The sequence below is a fragment of the Oryzias latipes genome, chromosome 6, assembly GCF_002234675.1.
Source record: "Oryzias latipes chromosome 6, ASM223467v1".
In the NCBI taxonomy this organism is placed as follows: Eukaryota; Metazoa; Chordata; class Actinopteri; order Beloniformes; family Adrianichthyidae; genus Oryzias; species Oryzias latipes.
Window position 1 is genome coordinate 17,556,141 of NC_019864.2, and position 18,124 is coordinate 17,574,264.

The following is an 18,124-nucleotide window of genomic DNA, read 5'->3' on the forward strand; positions in this document are numbered from 1 at the left end:
TGACAGATAAGATAAATTAAATTTAATTGTAAAATACAGTTCATCCACAGGACAGTTAAAGTGCTTTAAAGAATTACAGAACATTTGTCAAAAGGAAAATCATGTTAAAATTAGACAACTAAATTAAATAACTCTAAAAATCCCTTTATTTCTTTAATCTTGAAGAGAAAGACCTAAAAAATAAGATTGTGTCACAGGAAACATTGCTGTTCAATGCTACAAAGCATTTTATGAGAAACACTATATTTTCCATGTTCCTTTTTAAAAATCTGCATATTGACTTTATAAGATATTGGCAAATAAAGAGATTTGAAAAGCTTCTCCCAGGCTTTTCTAATCTCTTTATGTAATTTTAAATACACATTTTTTATGTGTTTAAAATGTCAGCACTCCAGTTTTAGTTTCTACAATAACAAGTTTTATAGTGGGAGAAACATAAACATTTTGAATTATGCTGTCTAACAAGTTTTATCCGTCTCCCACGCAGGTTAATTTAACAGTCACGTGATTGCATAATTTTCCTTTTTAAAACTCACTGTGTGGGGTTATCTTTAGACTTAAAAGAATTGGTGAATGGTTTGACATATGGTCTAATTATACTTGAATGAAGCACTCTAATTAGCCGTGCATTTTCTTGCTTTTCCAGCTTTGCAGAATCAAGTTTTAAAAATACAATGGCAAAGTGTATTTTGGTAAGTGACATCACAGAAAACAATTCAGACAGCAGCCAAGATGCTGTAAAAGTTTAAATAAGCAGTGGATTAAGAAGGTTAAAAACTTTATGATGATAATTGGATACGATGATCTGTCGGCATCTCATTGTACACAAAAAGTACTGTTCTTTTTTTTACAGCTTATTAAGAGTAAAATGTAAAAGACATTTTATTGCTCTTCATAATATCACATTTTAACTGGGGCTCAAAAAGAACTTGACACTCACTGGTAATATTAGCTTCATAATGAGTCACACATTCCTTTCTCTTGCTTTCTCGCACACATAAACATACAAGGAGTCCAAAAAATGTGAGAGAAGTTCAAACACTGGGTTTGACTCCCCAATATTTTTGCTGAGGCCTGGAATCACTGGAGTTCTTTGCTTTCACCAACCTGTGCAAAGAAAATCCCTTATGTTTATCCGCTTTTTAAAATCACACTTTTGTATTTACAGATGTTCCGGAAGCACTGGAACTCACAAATTACTTACTTGTATACTTTGAAGATAATGAACGCCAGCGCCACTAAGATGAGTATGACAAGAATGACCAACGCTGCAACTAAACCTGCGTTTTCTGCAGTTGGAGAATGGGTGAGTAGCTGATAATGTTCACATCTGCTGCCTTTGTAATTTACATTACACCTAAAATGGAAGAAGTGAAAAATAAGTAATCCATCCAACAGCAGAAAGAGAAGTTCCTTTTTTTATCCTTAAAGAAATCTTTCTGTGAATGTTTTTAAGTGAAACTTACACGCATGAGAGTGAATCCATAGAGGATAATTTGTAGCACGTTGCCCCATTCATGCAGAAACTGGCCTCCTGCCCACTGCAAGGCTCACCGTGTTCTAATGAGATGCAACATATTCTTTAATTTTTTGATAAATGTAAAGATTTTTTAAGGGACATTTTAGTATAAAAGTTTTTGTTTTATTGTTACCTGCCATCATAAGTACAAATATTTGTCCTGCTTCCTTTCAAGGCTAAAGGTGAAAAAAAAAACAAAGCAATGGAAAATAGTTCTTAAAAAAAAAAGAAAGAAAGAACAGTCAGAAGTACTAACAGCTCAACGATGACATTTCTTTAAATGTAATCTTTCTTTAAGGAATTGTTAAATATTGATGAGGCATATTTTAAACAAATCCATAAGATATGTCTTACCAGCTCATGCAGTTCCAACTCTCAGTGGTTCACACTAGATCCAAGGTAAGTCACAATGAAGCCCTTTATTCCTGGTGACTTCGTCTTGTGGGTGTGTTTGTGTGAAGAATGTAAGAATGCCGTTTGTCTGGTTTGCAAATTTTGGTTTCTGATTGTAATTTGTAAGTGTGCAGGTCTCTGAGCATTCCACAAATAAGTGAGAGGTCGTCAAAGGTCATTTCAAGTAAAATGGCCCTTGCGTAATTTTGCTTTAGTGAGATGGTGATGAATTGAGGCCATGGAAAAATGTGGAACAAACTCATGGGAAACTTTGACAGTACAGCAACATCATGACCTCCTAAATACCTTTGAACGGTGGCTCAACTCACCGTTTAGCTATGTTTTGTTCTTCATTGTCATTTTTAAAATTATTTCACTAAAGGTTTCTGGGTTTCAGTTTCATACAGGTTGCGGTCAGATTTCCAGCTAAATGTTTTTCATTTAACCTTTTAAGATCTGGCGTAGACATAAGTAGACGTCACATTTGGGTTCTATTACCACAGCAATTCATTCTGTTTACCTGGATCCCTGGGACTATCTGTGTAGAGGGTTAGCTCAAATATTATCTTGGGTCATAAGAGTTTACAGATCTTTAAAGCTCAGAGCTGTTTCAAAATGTTTCACTTGATCTTTTTACCCATCCACCTTTTCATGCTGTGCTTTGCAAAGACTTTAAACTACCTCCCAATAAAACATAGATGAATAAATATTGTGGCAGTCTTAACATTTTCCTTTCGACATTCACAAGAATTTTCTTTTTTTTTAATAAAAAAAAATCTGGATGTGGTCTCCCAGCTTTATTACACTTTAAGATATTCCACAGTACTCAGTTTCTTTTTACACCAGTATATATATATATATATATATATATATGTGTGTGTGTGTGGATGTATGTATGTATGTATGTATGTATGTATGTATGTATTTTAGTGTTCAAAGCCAGGCTTTTCCTTTAACGGACATGGTAGCTTGCTATCGCGAGGAAGTGTGATACTCAAACGAGTGCGTTCTTCTCCGACGAGACTTCCAGGGTGGCAAAGAAACAGGGACGTATGTCGTTTTTTTTGTTGTTTTTTTTTCCGTGTGTCTTAAAATAGAAATATTGTCTATGTTATGTCAGTTCGCTATTTTTGCGTTTAGTAAACAAACAAAACAACGTCTTTTCTTGAGGCGTAACGCATCGTCACGCATCTGTTACCGCTGGAATTCCGTTTTCAGACCCTGGACAGCTCCTGAGCCTTCTTCTTACTATCGAGCTGATCGACTCCCTGATGTGATTGTGGGGGAAGCCCCGCAGGCGCATTATTCCTCCACCCCCCTCCACCAACCCCCTGAAGCTGTTATTACCTTGCTGCTTCAGTGACAGTCTCGACGTCTCCGATGAAGTATGGTGCGTTTAGACCGGAGGAGGTGTTTCCATTGGGCACGGTTCTCTGAGGGGAGATATGGATGCAACGCAAATTCAGGGCTAATCGCATCCTACTCACCAGATCTGAGCTTCCCTTACACTGATCGTTTTTATCAGCATCATCATCATCATCATCGAGGAGGGAATTATCACCATCATCAGCACTGCGAGGGCAAAGGAGTCACCACCATACTCGGCACGATGTAGAGCAATAACAGGTTAGTGCATCTCTGCAGCATCTTTGGGATCTTTCTAACTAAAAGGTGGATTTGTGCAAAAAAACAAAAAAAAAAAAACTGAGGCTTCATGGCCTCTGTGAGCACCTTGCAAAAAATGCATCATGACAGTAGGAAATGATTGCATTCGCCCCTTTATGCCATCTGCAAACTAAACGCTGGAACAGAAGCAGTGTTTGTCTCATAAAATGAAACAGAATTTGCTGCCTTTGTGGACAAGCATCTTCACTTATGAGCCACCCACTCAAAGCTGTAGTTATGGCAGCAGGGGGAAAACTCAAAATACTGATCGGGAAATGCCTTTGTTCTGGCGTGACTTAATTCATCTCATGTCAGGATTTCTCTGCCTGTGAGTTTACCATAATGGAGGCGTTTTTGCTGCAATCTCCACAATCATCTGTTTCTCTCTGAACCTAACTTGTCTTCAAACGAATCTCACCAAAGTCCTCATCCTGTGCCACTGCGGTGAAACAGTATCACTTTTAGCCCTTGAATGACCTGTGTTGATGTATCCTGAGAAGCATTTAATCTGCTGCGCTTCACTAGATTACTCCGCTGTAACGCTGACTCTGCCATTACATTTAGAGTTTGTCTCTGGGTCAGTGTTTTCAAAATCACAACAAACTTAACTTTCTTCATGTCTTTTTTGCTGTTGTCCACCATAATATACCTTAAGCAGCTATGTTTTCACCTTTATGATCTAAGCAGCTGGGATGACATGAATGGCTCTCTAAGTCATGACACACAGAGCTACCATTCATCTGTACTTACTATGCAAGTGGTGTGATGTTCCTCAGTTCTTGGAGGTGATTTAAAATGCATTGCTGTTTAGTGCACTTAAAAAAAGAAATTACACAACAGTGCAAAGCCAACACCAGAATGGATATGTTCACTAAAATCCCACTATAATAATCTTGGACAAAGAGAATGTTTGTTCTCTGCAACATGTCCTCCAACATCTATTTCCTGTTAATTTAGAGATCCTAAAGTCATTGTTAATCGAGTGACTGCTAATCCTAATTTCAGATAATGATGTGCATCCATTTATTTAATCTTTTTTTAAAGATGTTTTCTGCAGTTGCAGGTGTGGTAGGTGCCAGATCTCCAAAGTGGTGAACCCTCATAATTCATTTCGGAGATCTTTTTGTAACTACAAGATTTGAGATGAGCAACACCCAGTAAGTACACTACACCCACCTTTTATATGAAACACAACATTTTGAATCTTTGTTTAAAGCTGGAAAACTAGACTAGACTAAAAAGCTGGAAAACTAAACTAGACTAAAACTAGAAAATGTCAGAAAGGCGAGAACGTGATTAGCAGAGCAGAACCTGAATAGTGTCACCCACCTTCTTTTAGTGATTTTCAAACAGGCACACTCTCTGCTAGCTCCACTTGGCATTCAATAGAGGTTTTTACATGTCATCTTCTGTTATTAATAATTACTCTGTGTGAGGTCCTCCCGACAAGCCCTGCATTCTGATGACAGCAGGGCTGGAGCCAATAGAAGGAAAGGGGAAGGAGCTGAGAGGGAGAAAGTCAAGCGGAGTATAGTGTGGAGTGCAGTAAGAGGTGAATGCAAAGTGTGTTCAGTCAGCTGAATCTCGTGCAGAGCACAAATAGCCAATGGCATTCAGTAGGGACCTTTGTCTGTGCCTCACACCACCAATAAATGTTTAAGGTCCATCCCTAGCCTTTATGCTTTTAATTTCACTACAGATAATTTACCATGACCAGTTGACCCAAGATATTGAGGTCAGAAGGACCGAAAGGCACAGAAAATTTTGCAAATTGAAATTTGAACTCTGTGTGAAGTGTTGGGGCTTCATGTCACATGATATTTATTGTTGTTTGAAATATGGTTACAACAATTTTTCCAATTCTGTGGAACTGTTATTTATCATTTGTCTGGAAAAGAGTTAAACAATAGACTTTTTACATGTTGCCGTGGAGAATAGAACAAGTATATGTCACATTCGCACAGTAGCAAACAAACCAAAAGTTGTAAAATAAAAAAATTTCAAAGCAGGAATTTAACGATGGAGATGTTAATCGATGTTTTTATCTGGACAAAATAGGCCTAATATAAAGTCCATTTATGATATTTTACATAATTTTTTTTATTTTTATGTCTATTTATCAGCTCCGTTATGAAAAGCAAGTGATGCTTTTTGCACACGAAAAATTAGATTAATCATGATTATTTTGATTTCCATGTCAAGCTTTAATACCTGCTTGTTAACGTGTTTCACCAAGAGAAGGAATAAGTACCCTCAACCAAAATGAACCAAAAAATGAGGTTTAGGGTTTTAAGAGAGTGCTTTAAAAACACTAAACAGTATTTTAATATTTTGAATGATCACATATTAACATAATACTTTTGTAGCAGCGAAAATACAAATGTGTGTTTTTTGGGAGGATAAACTAAACTGTATTTAACTGTGATCCAATCAGTGAAATAAAAACTTTACATAAAAGTGTGCTATAGAAACTTAGTTAAAGAATAACAGAATGTTCTTATTTGGTGCAGTTACCTTTAAATAAAATGAAATTGAGCTGCAGACTATTCATTTTGGCTCTAAAATAACTGACCTCAGAACAAAAACGCACAATTAGCATTTTTGTTCATCTCTTTGTGGGTTTTCTCTCTTTTCTTCTGTTTTCTGTAATGTTTGCCGCTATTGCATTGTATCTGGAAACCACCCGACTCCTGCTGGCTGTTCTTTCCCATCATTGTTGACTGGGACAAAGTGCTGGGATGTAAAGCTTCCTCTTCTCAGGATGGCAACCAGCCACTCAAGTGGGCACCGTTTGCAATGCCCCCTTGCCTACTCTGTTATTGTCTGTAAATGTGATTTTGATGGACTAAACAGTTGTGTCTCTCATAAATCATCGGGGTCCTTGTTGCAGTTCAGAGGTGCCAACTCTGCAGACACAACTAGAATATACAGGCGTATGCGTTTGGCAGGAGTTTGTCACTGACTGTGTAAAGAACACAAATAAGCTATTAAAGGAGTCCCCAGTGAAGAGTTGTATATTGAAAATCAAGTAAGTTCTTAAAGGTGAGCACCCAATTGTCGCATATTGCTTCAGGTGCTCCACAAAGGATGTAGAATCACTGAATTCTCAAGTTTGTTTAGCAAAACAAAAAAGGATTCCTGCATGGACCAGGTTTGGCAACTTTGGCTAACCTCAGAAAAAATTAAAAGGATAAAAAATAGGTTTCGTCAAGATGTTTTTGTTATGTTGCATTTGTGACTTTGAAAATTGTATCACCGGCTTCCATACTAATCTCTTTCCACAAACAGGATTTCCTAGTCTGTTAAGCAATAATATGACTCATAACAGCAAATATCCAAGCAAAAGAATGACTGGATAAACTTCAAAACAAAAGAAAACGGCTTGTGCAAAATCTCTAAATCAAATCATAGAAAACAAAGAAAAAGAGAAAACGTTTGGTACTCGTTAGCAAATAAATGATCAGCAGGCAATTGCATAAAATGTTTCCCATTAGCACATCATTGAACAGTGAAAATCTTTAATGGAAATAATATGAAGTCTAACAACTTTTAAAAAATATTTGAAGACATGTGTCAATGTTTGCAAACAGTCAGTTATTTCTTTAAAATGTAGAATTCGAAGGTCAACCAATAGGCACCATGAGTATAACCGGGGAGTTATCCATTGAGACAAGGGAAGCAAGAGTGAGAGCATCTTCTGATGCTTAAATCAGATAAGTCCAAACTTTAAAAAAAAAAAACAACCAATTATGGCTTCAGTGCCCAAAGTCCAGACCATAGGCTGGCTCGAGCAATGTGCAATTAAAACAGGTTACACAATTACATGGCGTGTAAAAAAATTATTTTTATACATTTTTATTTTTATAAATTTTATAAGGTGATAGTGTCAAAATGAAACCAATGGTGGTGGTAATAGGGCTGCTTTGGCTGTTTTATGTGTCACAGAGATCCAGCTCAGGTGAGAGCACCAGAGCTGGAGGTCATCTCCCAGCAGGTGGAGGAGGACAACCAGTGTGTGGCTCCAGTCCAGCTGGTGAGCTTTGCTTACAGAGACTTGCCTCTGGCTGCTCTGGACATATCCCTCGCTGGATCCCAGCTCATCTCCAACCCAGATGAAGAGGACAACAGAGACGGGTAAGCTGTGGGCTCTTTCAGCTGCTTGGCAATAAGAGTTCTAAACTTTTACAGTTTGTAGACAGCAGCATACCACACTGAGCAGAAAAGGTCAAGCTGCTAAAACTTAAAGAAAACAGACCACTTCAGTAATCATCAACGCTTGACCTTTAAAGTAGTTTCACTCACAAATTGGGAATACTGAGAAACTTAGTTGCAGGTTTGATAACAAAATCTTTCAGTCAATAATTTAAGTAAGTCACAAAACTAAAATACTTGCTTGACTTTTCAGAAAGGAAAGACTTAGAAATATTATGCTATAATGTATTTGTTTCTGTCAAAGAAGTCCCAATTTGACTACACGGGCATTAAAAATGATCTCTAGCTGTTTCCTGTAGATGGTAAAGTCTTCCTTCTTTCATACCAGATCCTGGCTTGGAAAGAGACATTTGACCATAAATGTGTTCCTGTCACTATGTTAAATGCTCGTCACTTCTGACGATGTTCTAGTTTAACCCTTGTACTATCCTAGGCACTTTAACATTGGGAGTTGGGTCATCTAGACCCCACAAGACAGTAGGCTGAACCTTTTTTCTTCAATGATTAGTGATCTTTACTTGTGTCCATGGATTACATGAAATCCTCTTCACTTTTGTCATGGTAGGGAGAACACGTCAATGCAAGGGTGGGGTCATAAGATAGCACAAGGGTTAATCAAATGACACAGCAGATTCTGTCCACCACACAGGTTTCGGTTAAAAACGTTGATTACCGGCAGAAATGTCAGAGCTCTCAGTGGTGTCTATTTCTGGCAGCAAAATCTGAATATTTTTTCATCAACATATTGCCATGCTGCTTTCCTGGTCTTTTATTTATTTTTTTAATACCCCCACCCCCCTTTACACACAGCAAGTATCCACAGCTTTCCACTCAGTATGTGTGACTCATACACTGATGCTCTGTCATCCAAGTAGTCAGAAGCAGACAAACAGCATAAGCTTTGTTGGAGCATCCGGAGTCTCACTATCCAACCCCCAGTGCATCAGCTGACCAAGTCTGGGTGGCTGGTCTTTGCCTGGTTCTGATCAAAAGCTCTGTAGGCAAGAAGGGCAGTGACAGATGGGTTCTGTCCCAAACTCTGTCAGCCAACCTCAAATCATTCACAAAACAGGCAGAAAAAGCAGCAAATACAGATTATGAGTGTCCAGAAGAAGAACATGCACCTTATTATGAGTCTGTCTGATGGTGTTATGTGAAAAAAACCTCACATATCTCTGGTGTCGTTATGAAGTCAGCACTGTAAAAGTGAAAAGACGGCGGTGTTGAGCCGAGAAAAATATGCCTGTAAGTTTCACTCCCTGACTGAATTCTTTGAATTTCAGGAGACGGGCATTCCAAGAAGTGTTTGCCATTGCAGTTTCATACTTGCGTTAATCATTCCAACAACAGACCAGTTATGACTGCTGTCAAGACCCAATTCTGTAACAATGAAAAAAAAAAAAAAAACTTCATGAATTAATCGATACTACCTAAGAGGTGTTCCCCAAGTCAAAAAAATAATCCAAAAAACGTATATTTTATGTGTGCTGAAGGGGGTCAGCACTTCACCATTGCCAAACAGAATCAAAGCCTTTAAAAATATTTTTTTATTATACTACATAACCTACATTCCATCACTGGTACTTCCTTCCTTGTCTTCCTTTTCTGATGTGACTGCAGCAGCAAAAATGTGAAACATGCATCAAAAAGGAGAGGAGAATGCATCAGAGACGCAATTTAGTCTTGCTTAGCCACTGCTCATGGCTATTTCTTACGGCACGTAGGTGTACGTGTAGGAGGTGCATGTTCATGGAACAAGGCCACACACAGTACATGCTGATTTTATGTTGAGCTAAGCAGTTTAATAAAAGGTTTAGCTGCCCTTAAACTCACAGGAAGTTTCAATGAAAGAATTGCAGACATTTTTGTTATGCCCTTCTTGTCATCTGATCTACATAGTATAAGTGTAGCTGCCTTACAGCATAGGCTAAATGGGCTACATGGATCATTATTCTGGTCACAAAAACCCTTGTTAATGCATCTTGTCTTTTACTGAAACATCTCTTACTTTTCTGATGGTTAATGTAAACTGATTTCAGCAGGACAAAAGCAAAAAAAAGTAGTATTCACAGGAAATCTAACCATAACATACAGTTACTTTTCACTTTTCAGCTTCGTATAAAAAAAAATCATCTATTAGTCTCAAAACCAGAAGATCCCTGCTTCTCAAACAGGACTGGTATCCAGACATTTTCTTCTCCCATTCAGATAAAGGCTTTTGAACATAAGTTTTTGGGATTGCCTGGGGATTTCCTATTAAATACAGTAGAATGTTCTGTGGTGGCATCAGCTGATGCACAGTTACTCTGGTGTACACATTTGAAATGACGAAGCTCAGTTAACTATTAAAGAAAGAACATGAAAAAAAACATCTCAAAAACCCAATGGTTTTAAACTTCATCAATTTCATGTATGTTGAATTGTCAACAGCCCAAATAAATAATGATAAAAGAGGTACCATCAGTCTGCAGAGGATTGTTAGATCTGACTTGAATTAGCGTGTTTTTTTTAATAATGAGTTACTATATGAGGTGGGTGTTCATGAATTAGATTACATTTATTGACAATGTAATAGATGAGCCACCCAGAGATGATAAATTTGTTTGCCCAAATATGATCCAGTCAGATTTATAACTTGGTCTTGAATAACAATAATAGGGAGTCCTAAACTTATATTCGTGAAATTCAAATATTTTCCATTTTATGTCAAAAAGAAATGAGAGCGTGTGGGCTGCATGGTGGAGGAGTGGTTTATACTCTCGCACTGGTTCGAATCCCGGCTGCGTCTTTTCTTGGTGGAGTTTGCATGTTCTCCCTGTCCATGCGTGGGTTTTCTCCGGGCACTCCAGCTTCCTCCCACAGTCCAAAAACATGCTTCGTAGGTTGATTGGTTACTCTAATTTGTCTCTTGATGTGTGTGTGGGAGTGATTGTTTGCCCTACGACAGGCTGGTGACCTGTCCGAGGTGTACCCTACACTAACCAGGATAGGCTCCAGCAACCCAATAACCCGAAAGGGATATAGTGGATTAAGAAAATAGACGGCTGGATGAGAGAGTGTGCAACTTTTTGAAATGTGATCTCACCATGAGTTTTCATGCATTTTTCAAATTTTTTTTCTACATTTGCAGCTGACCTTAAGCATATCCCTGCATCTGTTTAGCATGCCTCCACAGCAATTGCCACTGATCTTAAATCAGACTGTAAGATTTTAGCTGACCCAGGATGAACTGCTGCTTTGACTAGAGAAGAAGTGAAGGACTGCATCAGAGTTTTTGTTCCCCAAAACGTATTTCCCGTTGTGACCTTTTTTTATAAAACAGTGCTGCTCCATGGTAAATACAACATTAGTAAACTGATACAATTGTGCTAAAATGAAGACTGACTACATTGCCAAACATCATTTTAATATCTGATTGAGTCAAAAGCAGATCCTTCACTAAACACAAACACATAATGCCTGTGAATGCTCAAGGACGAGGGAAGATGATGTCACAAGTGTTTCAAAATGAGTCACCAAAGTCATTACTGCTGTTTTGAAAGAATCTTGGTGGCTACAATTTGAGCTTCACGGTACCGACTTTGTCAGGATGGATCTCTAAAAAAAGGGACAAAACATTTTTCCATTCCTTTTGAAACCCACACAGAAACAGCCCACTCTGTCTCTTTGACTCGCTTATCTGGTTCAGCCTGTGACACAATAGATGACATTTGAGTGCTGGGTTTATGGGACTGTTAATATGCACAGGCATGCAAAGTGTGAGATTGCTTTTTGGGCCAAGAGCAAAGGACAAGAGCAAAAGGCTTTCATCAGTGCCCTGATGGGAGCCCTTTTATCAGGTGCAGCCTGTCTGCTGCTCTGCAAAAAGACCTCCATTCATTTCTATTTGTTTGGGATCTGTAGCTCATTTCTCATGTAAAAGCTGAAGCTTTGCCCCCCTCTGCACTGTTGTATTCCAGGTGAAAATGCAAGATAATTCCTTTTTTTTTTCTTCAAGCCTCAATAATACCGCAAAAATTTCATTTAATTGAATAATTATCATAATGATTTCCCTTTGAATGCATTGTTCCACTTAAGCCGCAAATTGTAAAAGATTTATAGCATTGGGGATTTAAATCTCCAAAGCCTGCAGTTGACTACAAATGATAACTTGCCTTCATAAGCATAATTTCATTGTACAATGAATACCTCCACAAGCCCACAGTGTCCTGTATATCATGGAAAGGAGTAGTAAAGGATTATTGAGCAGCATGAATGAGTTTGAGTTTCTGCCGTTCAACAGCCTGCAGGTGCACCATTGTGGTCCATTTTCCTCTGCCCATGCCTGCTGAGTTCAGCAGATTGGAGTGAAGTGAATGAAGTAAATAGTGGAGAAACCACAGGGGTTTAAAGTTATCGCAGCAGAGGAAGAGAAATTGACAAGAGACTCACAGGGGTCAGGGTAAAAAAATGATAGATAGATAGATAGATAGATAGATAGATAGATAGATAGATAGATAGATAGATAGATAGATAGATAGATAGATAGATAGATAGATAGATAGATAGATAGATAGATAGATAGATAGATAGATAGATAGATAGATAGATAGATAGATAGATAGATAGATAGATAGATAGATAGATAGATAGATAGATAGATAGATAGATAGATAGATAGATAGATAGATAGATAGATAGATAGATAGATAGATAGATAGATAGATAGATAGATAGATAGATAGATAGATAGATAGATAGATAGATAGATAGATAGATAGATAGAAATGCAACTGAGGGGTACCAACAATTTTGTCCACCACTGTATAATTTTTCAAAAACAAAACCAAATCAAATATAATAGTTGGAGCTTATTTACCTGATTAGATCATATCAATTAAAACATGACTTCAGTTGTATCTTTCTGTCATATTTAAAGTTTTTTTTAAGGTAAACATTTACCTTTTAAATGAGTAGAGGTCATGAATGTATAGGTAAAAATGCACACAGTAGGGGTTTAGGGCTATAATTTTGAGAATGTTCATGAACATAATATTAAGAGGAATACATTTCTATAAATGGAACATCGCAGGAAAACATGGTAAATGGTCAAATGGGGGGAAAAAAGTGAAAAACTGTTTGAATTTTAGCAGCAGTTGGGTTTGTAGTTGGTAATTTGACTTAAGGTTTTCAGTTTTGTCTTCAGGTTTAAACGCAAAGTACGTTACTTTTGAAAAACAGTACATGAAGTTAAAACCAGCCTAAAACAGAGACAGGCGACCTATTGGTAGATAAAAATACAATTTAAATAGCAAAATTTAAGTTGTGACATTGCAAAAACAAAATCTCAAGAACCTAAAAAGACACTTGTTTCAAGAATATTTTTTTCCTATTTCCTGTCTTGCAATAAAAGTAATTTTATCAAGAAAGTTTCTCAATAACAAAATTACTTTAATTTGAGAAAACATGTTTTAGTGACTAGAATTCTTATATTAGAAACCATTTTCTTACCGCATTGGCCAAATTTGTTTTCTTTTTAAAGAATATTTCCTAACGAGGGAAGAATGTTTGACTTATTTCCAAGGGGCCTGTTTTTGCAGTGACAGCCTGTCTATGGTAAAATCTTAACTTTTTATTTATTTATTGTAAAGCAGAATATTTCTCCTCTGTAACACTTTTCTGTTTTTATTTTTTTATTTTTTTTACTTTTCATAGGGTTACTTAAAAATTTCAAATTAAAATAACCTGAATTTTAGAAACTCAAATAAATTATGAGCAGGTCCATCCTGGAAAAGAACCAACACTTTTTAATTTGTGAATTTTCCCCAAGAGAGCAGCCAGACTGTTTCACCTGTGCCAGTGCTCCCACATGGCCGCTTTATCCAAATGGAGTGGTCATTCTGCAACCACCATCGTTTACAGAAACAATCCCTTTACTTGCTCGACAACATAGATCAGTTAATAATCTAATCTCCTCTGTCTGTCTGCTGCAAGAAGCCTTTCTGTGTGCTTCTTTGTGTCACTTGTCCTTTTGGCAAACTGCAAACATCTACTCCTTTTTCTCTGCAAAGTCATTTTTTTTACGTTGTTCATTTGTTTGAGACATGTTTCATTCTTAATTCAGATCATTTCTGCTTTAATTTGAGTCTTCTTTGACTCCAAAGAGAGGGGATTTTACTCCGCGGCCAAATCTGTCTTCCTTCCTCATGAAAGCGTCAGGTTCTTAGTGTTCAAGGTTTAAAGTGATATGCCTAAAATTAAGTTTCTGAGCGTGCGGTAATCCATCACCGCCGTTTACTGTGCCTCCAGACGGGGTATTCCCTTACAGCTTTATTAAATTAATGACTTTTTCTGTCGGGCTTGTGGAAAAGATCTAAATAAATTATGATTTCACACAGTGTGAGTTAAATTAAAGTCTTTTTAAATAAGGTGATGCCATTTAAAGGCATGCTTCTTACATCCTCTTTGTTTCACACACATGTCTGGTGCCTGCATGTTAAACAATTTTCTCAGCAAGCTCCTCGATTCCTTGGCTACTTTTCCACCCAGCAGATGGGGTTGACTTTGTTCCCACCAAACAGACCGGTTCATTGGCTGTCTCTGTGGTTACTGCAAGTGATATCATTTATCCTTCACCTTCGTTTGTCACCTTGAGTATGGGGCTCCTCATTGGCTGGCACTGGCTGATGCGATTGTTGTAGAAAGCCGCAGTTCATCTCTGGTTGAAAAAGTCCAGATCAACAAAGGAATAGTTTTTTTATGCATTACCCCAAATTATAGTAATAATAATCAGATACATTGATTTAATCATTTACCAAACTAATTTAATAAATTATTAAATATTTTATGTTTGAAAGGAGGATTTTTTTTTCTATGTAAATTGTTTTTTCTTTAATTGTCTCCCAGCATTTGGCGAACAAATAAGTCTCAAATTTGCCATTGAATAAGACTTTGTTTTAGTTTCATGACGTAGCAAATGACTTCAGAGTTCATACTCCAAATTCCAGACGGGTTAGTTCCCCACCAGGAATGTGTGCATGTGCAGAATGTGGTTTGACACAGCGTTGCTGTTCCTGTTCTCTTCACCAGGGACGCTGCCTTCACAAAAATCAGGTGCAAGTTTAAATTGTGAACTCATGTAGCCTTTTCACAAAAGGTGAGTTGCATGGATAGTGTGTTTGAACAAAGTCCAGGTTTTCCAATAGGAAATCCACATTTTCTATAATTATTCAGTTATACATTTTTACACATCACCCCAGTTTCAGAGCTCGAGATCTTTTAGTTTGTTTGTTTGATTTTGGCATCATTTTGAGTTTAACTGAGCTTTACTGCATATTTTTACACCATCAAGCATAACTGCTACTATTGCCTTATTGAAGACTTCAAACAACAACAAAAATTTGTTTTTAGCTTTGCTTATTCTATACAAAAGGTAATTTCACAACTTGTAATTGTTGCAGCATTATAAAGCAATTTTTTGCAGAAACCATTTAGCCTCATTTTCCTAAATAAATGTGAAAAAAATCATATATTTTTAACTTTAAGAGCTATTTTTATAGTTAATATTCTAATTTAATCAAAGAACAACTTCTGTTCTTCTGTAATCTGTGATTTTTGAGCACTTAGACACACTTTAAAAAATGGAAAGATTATTTTTTTTCTTTTTGTATTATGGTTTATTTAAAAAAAAAAAAAAAAGTGCTCTTTGAGTAGTCAAGGATCAAGGAAACTTGACACAACTTTACTGATCTTATTTTGTGTTTCCTCCCATTGGACTCTGTTTCTGTCCAGCTCTCTCTGCTCTCCCCCAGTTTCTGTTGAAAGGATCCCAGTCTGTTTGAACTGGCTGCATCCTGCTTCCTTTCTGTTCGCTGCTGTCAAACTGAGGTTCAAGCAAAAAGAATATATAGTTAAATAAATCCATAACTTCTGTCATCCTAAAGACCTTATTTTGTCTTTGTTCTTCATCTGCTTTCTTTGAGGATTGCCACTGAAGATCATCCGCTTTGGCCTGACCTTCTTCTCTGCCTCATTGTCATTTGGAATAACGACTTTTATGTCTTCCTTTACTAGATCCATGAACCTCCTTTTTAGCTTCTTCTGGGCCTCCATTTATCACCAAAACATCTAACATGAGCTGTTCTTCTGATCAACATCTTCAGCTCTGCTCTAAACCAACTGTCTCTAAACCAAGAACAAGGCAGATCTCTCTTAGAATTTCTCTAGATCGCAAAGACTCAATGCAGTTCCTTCTAACCTTCTCTGTTTTTCTCCAGACGTATCCTCTACACAAATATTATATCTGTGGTTCTCTTCCATGGCATGAAACCATAGTTGCTCACAAAAATTCCTGTCTGTCTTCAACTGACCTTCTGCTACTCTTTCCATAACTTCATTGTGTGAAGCTTCAGCTTTATCCCTCCACAACTCTGCCTTGTCTCCCTTCTTCTTAAAAATGTGCATCAGTCCACTTCTCCATTCCTCAGGCATCCTCTCACTCAGCAAGATCTTGTTAAACAGCCCAGTCAGAAACTCTACTGCCACCTCTCCCAAACAATACCAAAACTCCACAGGAATGTTGTGAGGATGAACTACCTATTAAACATCATTTGAAGCTTTCTTTTTTTTATTGGTGACAACAAATAACATTATTTTTGCAGGAAAGGGGAAATAGCTGTTTTTATGACATTTCTGAGCGTATGTACGGGGCACAAACAACTACATATCTTTTTGTAGGATTATATAAATTGCAAAAGACAATCTGGATTATGAGGATGTCCTTCAATCTGTTTCAGAAATATGAACTACAAAACTAAAAAGATCCCAATTGTTTTTAAGTGTTCATTTTTGACTTAACAGCTCTGCAGTGCTTACCGCCATGTCTCGTTACTTCTCCACAACTCAGATCAAACTGGCTGAAGCCGTGCTGTGGGCGAAGGGCAGCTCTATGGCAGGTCTGTCTGCTCTCAGCGAGCTTCAACTGTTTCCTCGTAGCCAGTGTCATCTTGGTGGTTGTGCTGCTGGTCGTGGAGCTGCTCATAGACACCAAGCTGCTGCAGTGTGAGTAAACAACAGTTTTTGGGAATCCCTTGATTTCAGAGGGTTTGAAATGGTTTCAACTCATCAAGTTCAAGATAGATTTTTAGCAAATTTAATAAAATGTCCCACTTGTTTCGTACTACGTCTACCAGAAACAAATTTATAGACAAACAGCAGTTTTCTACATGATCTTACCACATATCAATACGTGAAGACATAAAAATATAATGACATGGAAAGAGATCTGCATTTTACCTTTATTAAACACCCACTCTGAGTAAAATTGTGTTTTCAACCTGTTCTTGTGGCATTTTTCTCATGGAGGACATTTATAAAGAAGATTAAACTTAAAATAACAGAGTATTTTTTATTCGAAAAAATGTCATTGGTAAAACCTTCCAAATGTAAAGTAGAACCTATAATAACAAGCCACAAGCTCCCTGCTCTTCACCATTCTGATGCATCCACTTGTAGACACACAGATCAAAGTACGTCTTCGCTTTGACATCCAAACTGACTCGTGGCTCGGAACTGTACGGCTGGATAGCTCCAATTTCACTCGCCATCTTTGTTGCACCCGCAATGTTAGGTTGGGAGTGTGAGGGTCTGTAAGCTAGCAGGAGAGAGAGTTTAAAAAGATGGATGATGGGAAGGGAGAGTAGGCTTACTCCCCACCAACAGTCCCGCCAACAACTGAGAGACAAACTTCTAATGAAGTCCTGCCACTGCTGAAACTAAGTTTTCTAGAGTTTTTTTATGTTGTCAAAGTAAACAGGATAATCATAATAAAAAGACCACTGAGAACACTTTTACAATAGATCAAAAGATGCTCAGAGGGGGCATTTGTTCTGTTATTATGCCTTTAACCTGCTTTTACAGTACAAGTTCAAATACGAAAATGATATTTTTCCTGCTGTGTCAAAAGGTTGCAAAAAAAATTCTGCCAGGAGTCCATTACTGGTCATCGTTAAATTATCATATTTTGTTTCGTAATAAGATGTTCTCCTTCTTAGAACAATAAAATAAATAATGGCTGTAAAGTAGTATACTGTTATAGTAAGAGTGAGGAGCAAATCTTGTCAGGTTTTTTTCGACTCCTTCAACCATCCATGAAGCAGGTTCTGCAAGAAAAAAGAAAAAAATAATTATTTTGACTAAACATGTGACCATGTGTTTTCTAAACACATTGTCCAATATTTTTTGGGGGGGGAAAGAGTTTGGGCTTATCTAAAGTGGGGAACTAAAAACATAATAGTGGTCAGTTTTTTAGTCTGATTCCTTAAATATGTTACCTGCATTTATGCCATCCAGCGCGGC

At 37.3% G+C, this 18,124-nt stretch overlaps 1 protein-coding gene and 1 long non-coding RNA gene across 2 annotated transcripts in view; one reads left to right on the forward strand and one right to left on the reverse strand.

Moving 5' to 3' along the window:
• On the reverse strand, nucleotides 1–5,559 carry LOC110016399. Its single transcript, XR_002873410.1, has 5 exons — nucleotides 4,907–5,559; nucleotides 1,653–3,345; nucleotides 1,467–1,560; nucleotides 1,205–1,357; nucleotides 1–1,107 (listed from the first exon to the last, which is right to left on the reverse strand). It is a non-coding gene; the product is annotated as an uncharacterized LOC110016399 (long non-coding RNA).
• Nucleotides 3,341–18,124, forward strand: part of tmem266 (transmembrane protein 266) — a 21,529-nt gene continuing 6,745 nt past the window's right edge. Inside the window, exons 1-4 of the mRNA XM_023955812.1 lie at nucleotides 3,341–3,538; nucleotides 4,635–4,734; nucleotides 7,523–7,711; nucleotides 16,674–16,828. Coding sequence (XP_023811580.1) covers nucleotides 4,721–4,734; nucleotides 7,523–7,711; nucleotides 16,674–16,828 — 358 coding nt within the window. The 5' untranslated portion in view covers nucleotides 3,341–3,538; nucleotides 4,635–4,720. The remainder of the gene's footprint in view (nucleotides 3,539–4,634; nucleotides 4,735–7,522; nucleotides 7,712–16,673; nucleotides 16,829–18,124) is intronic.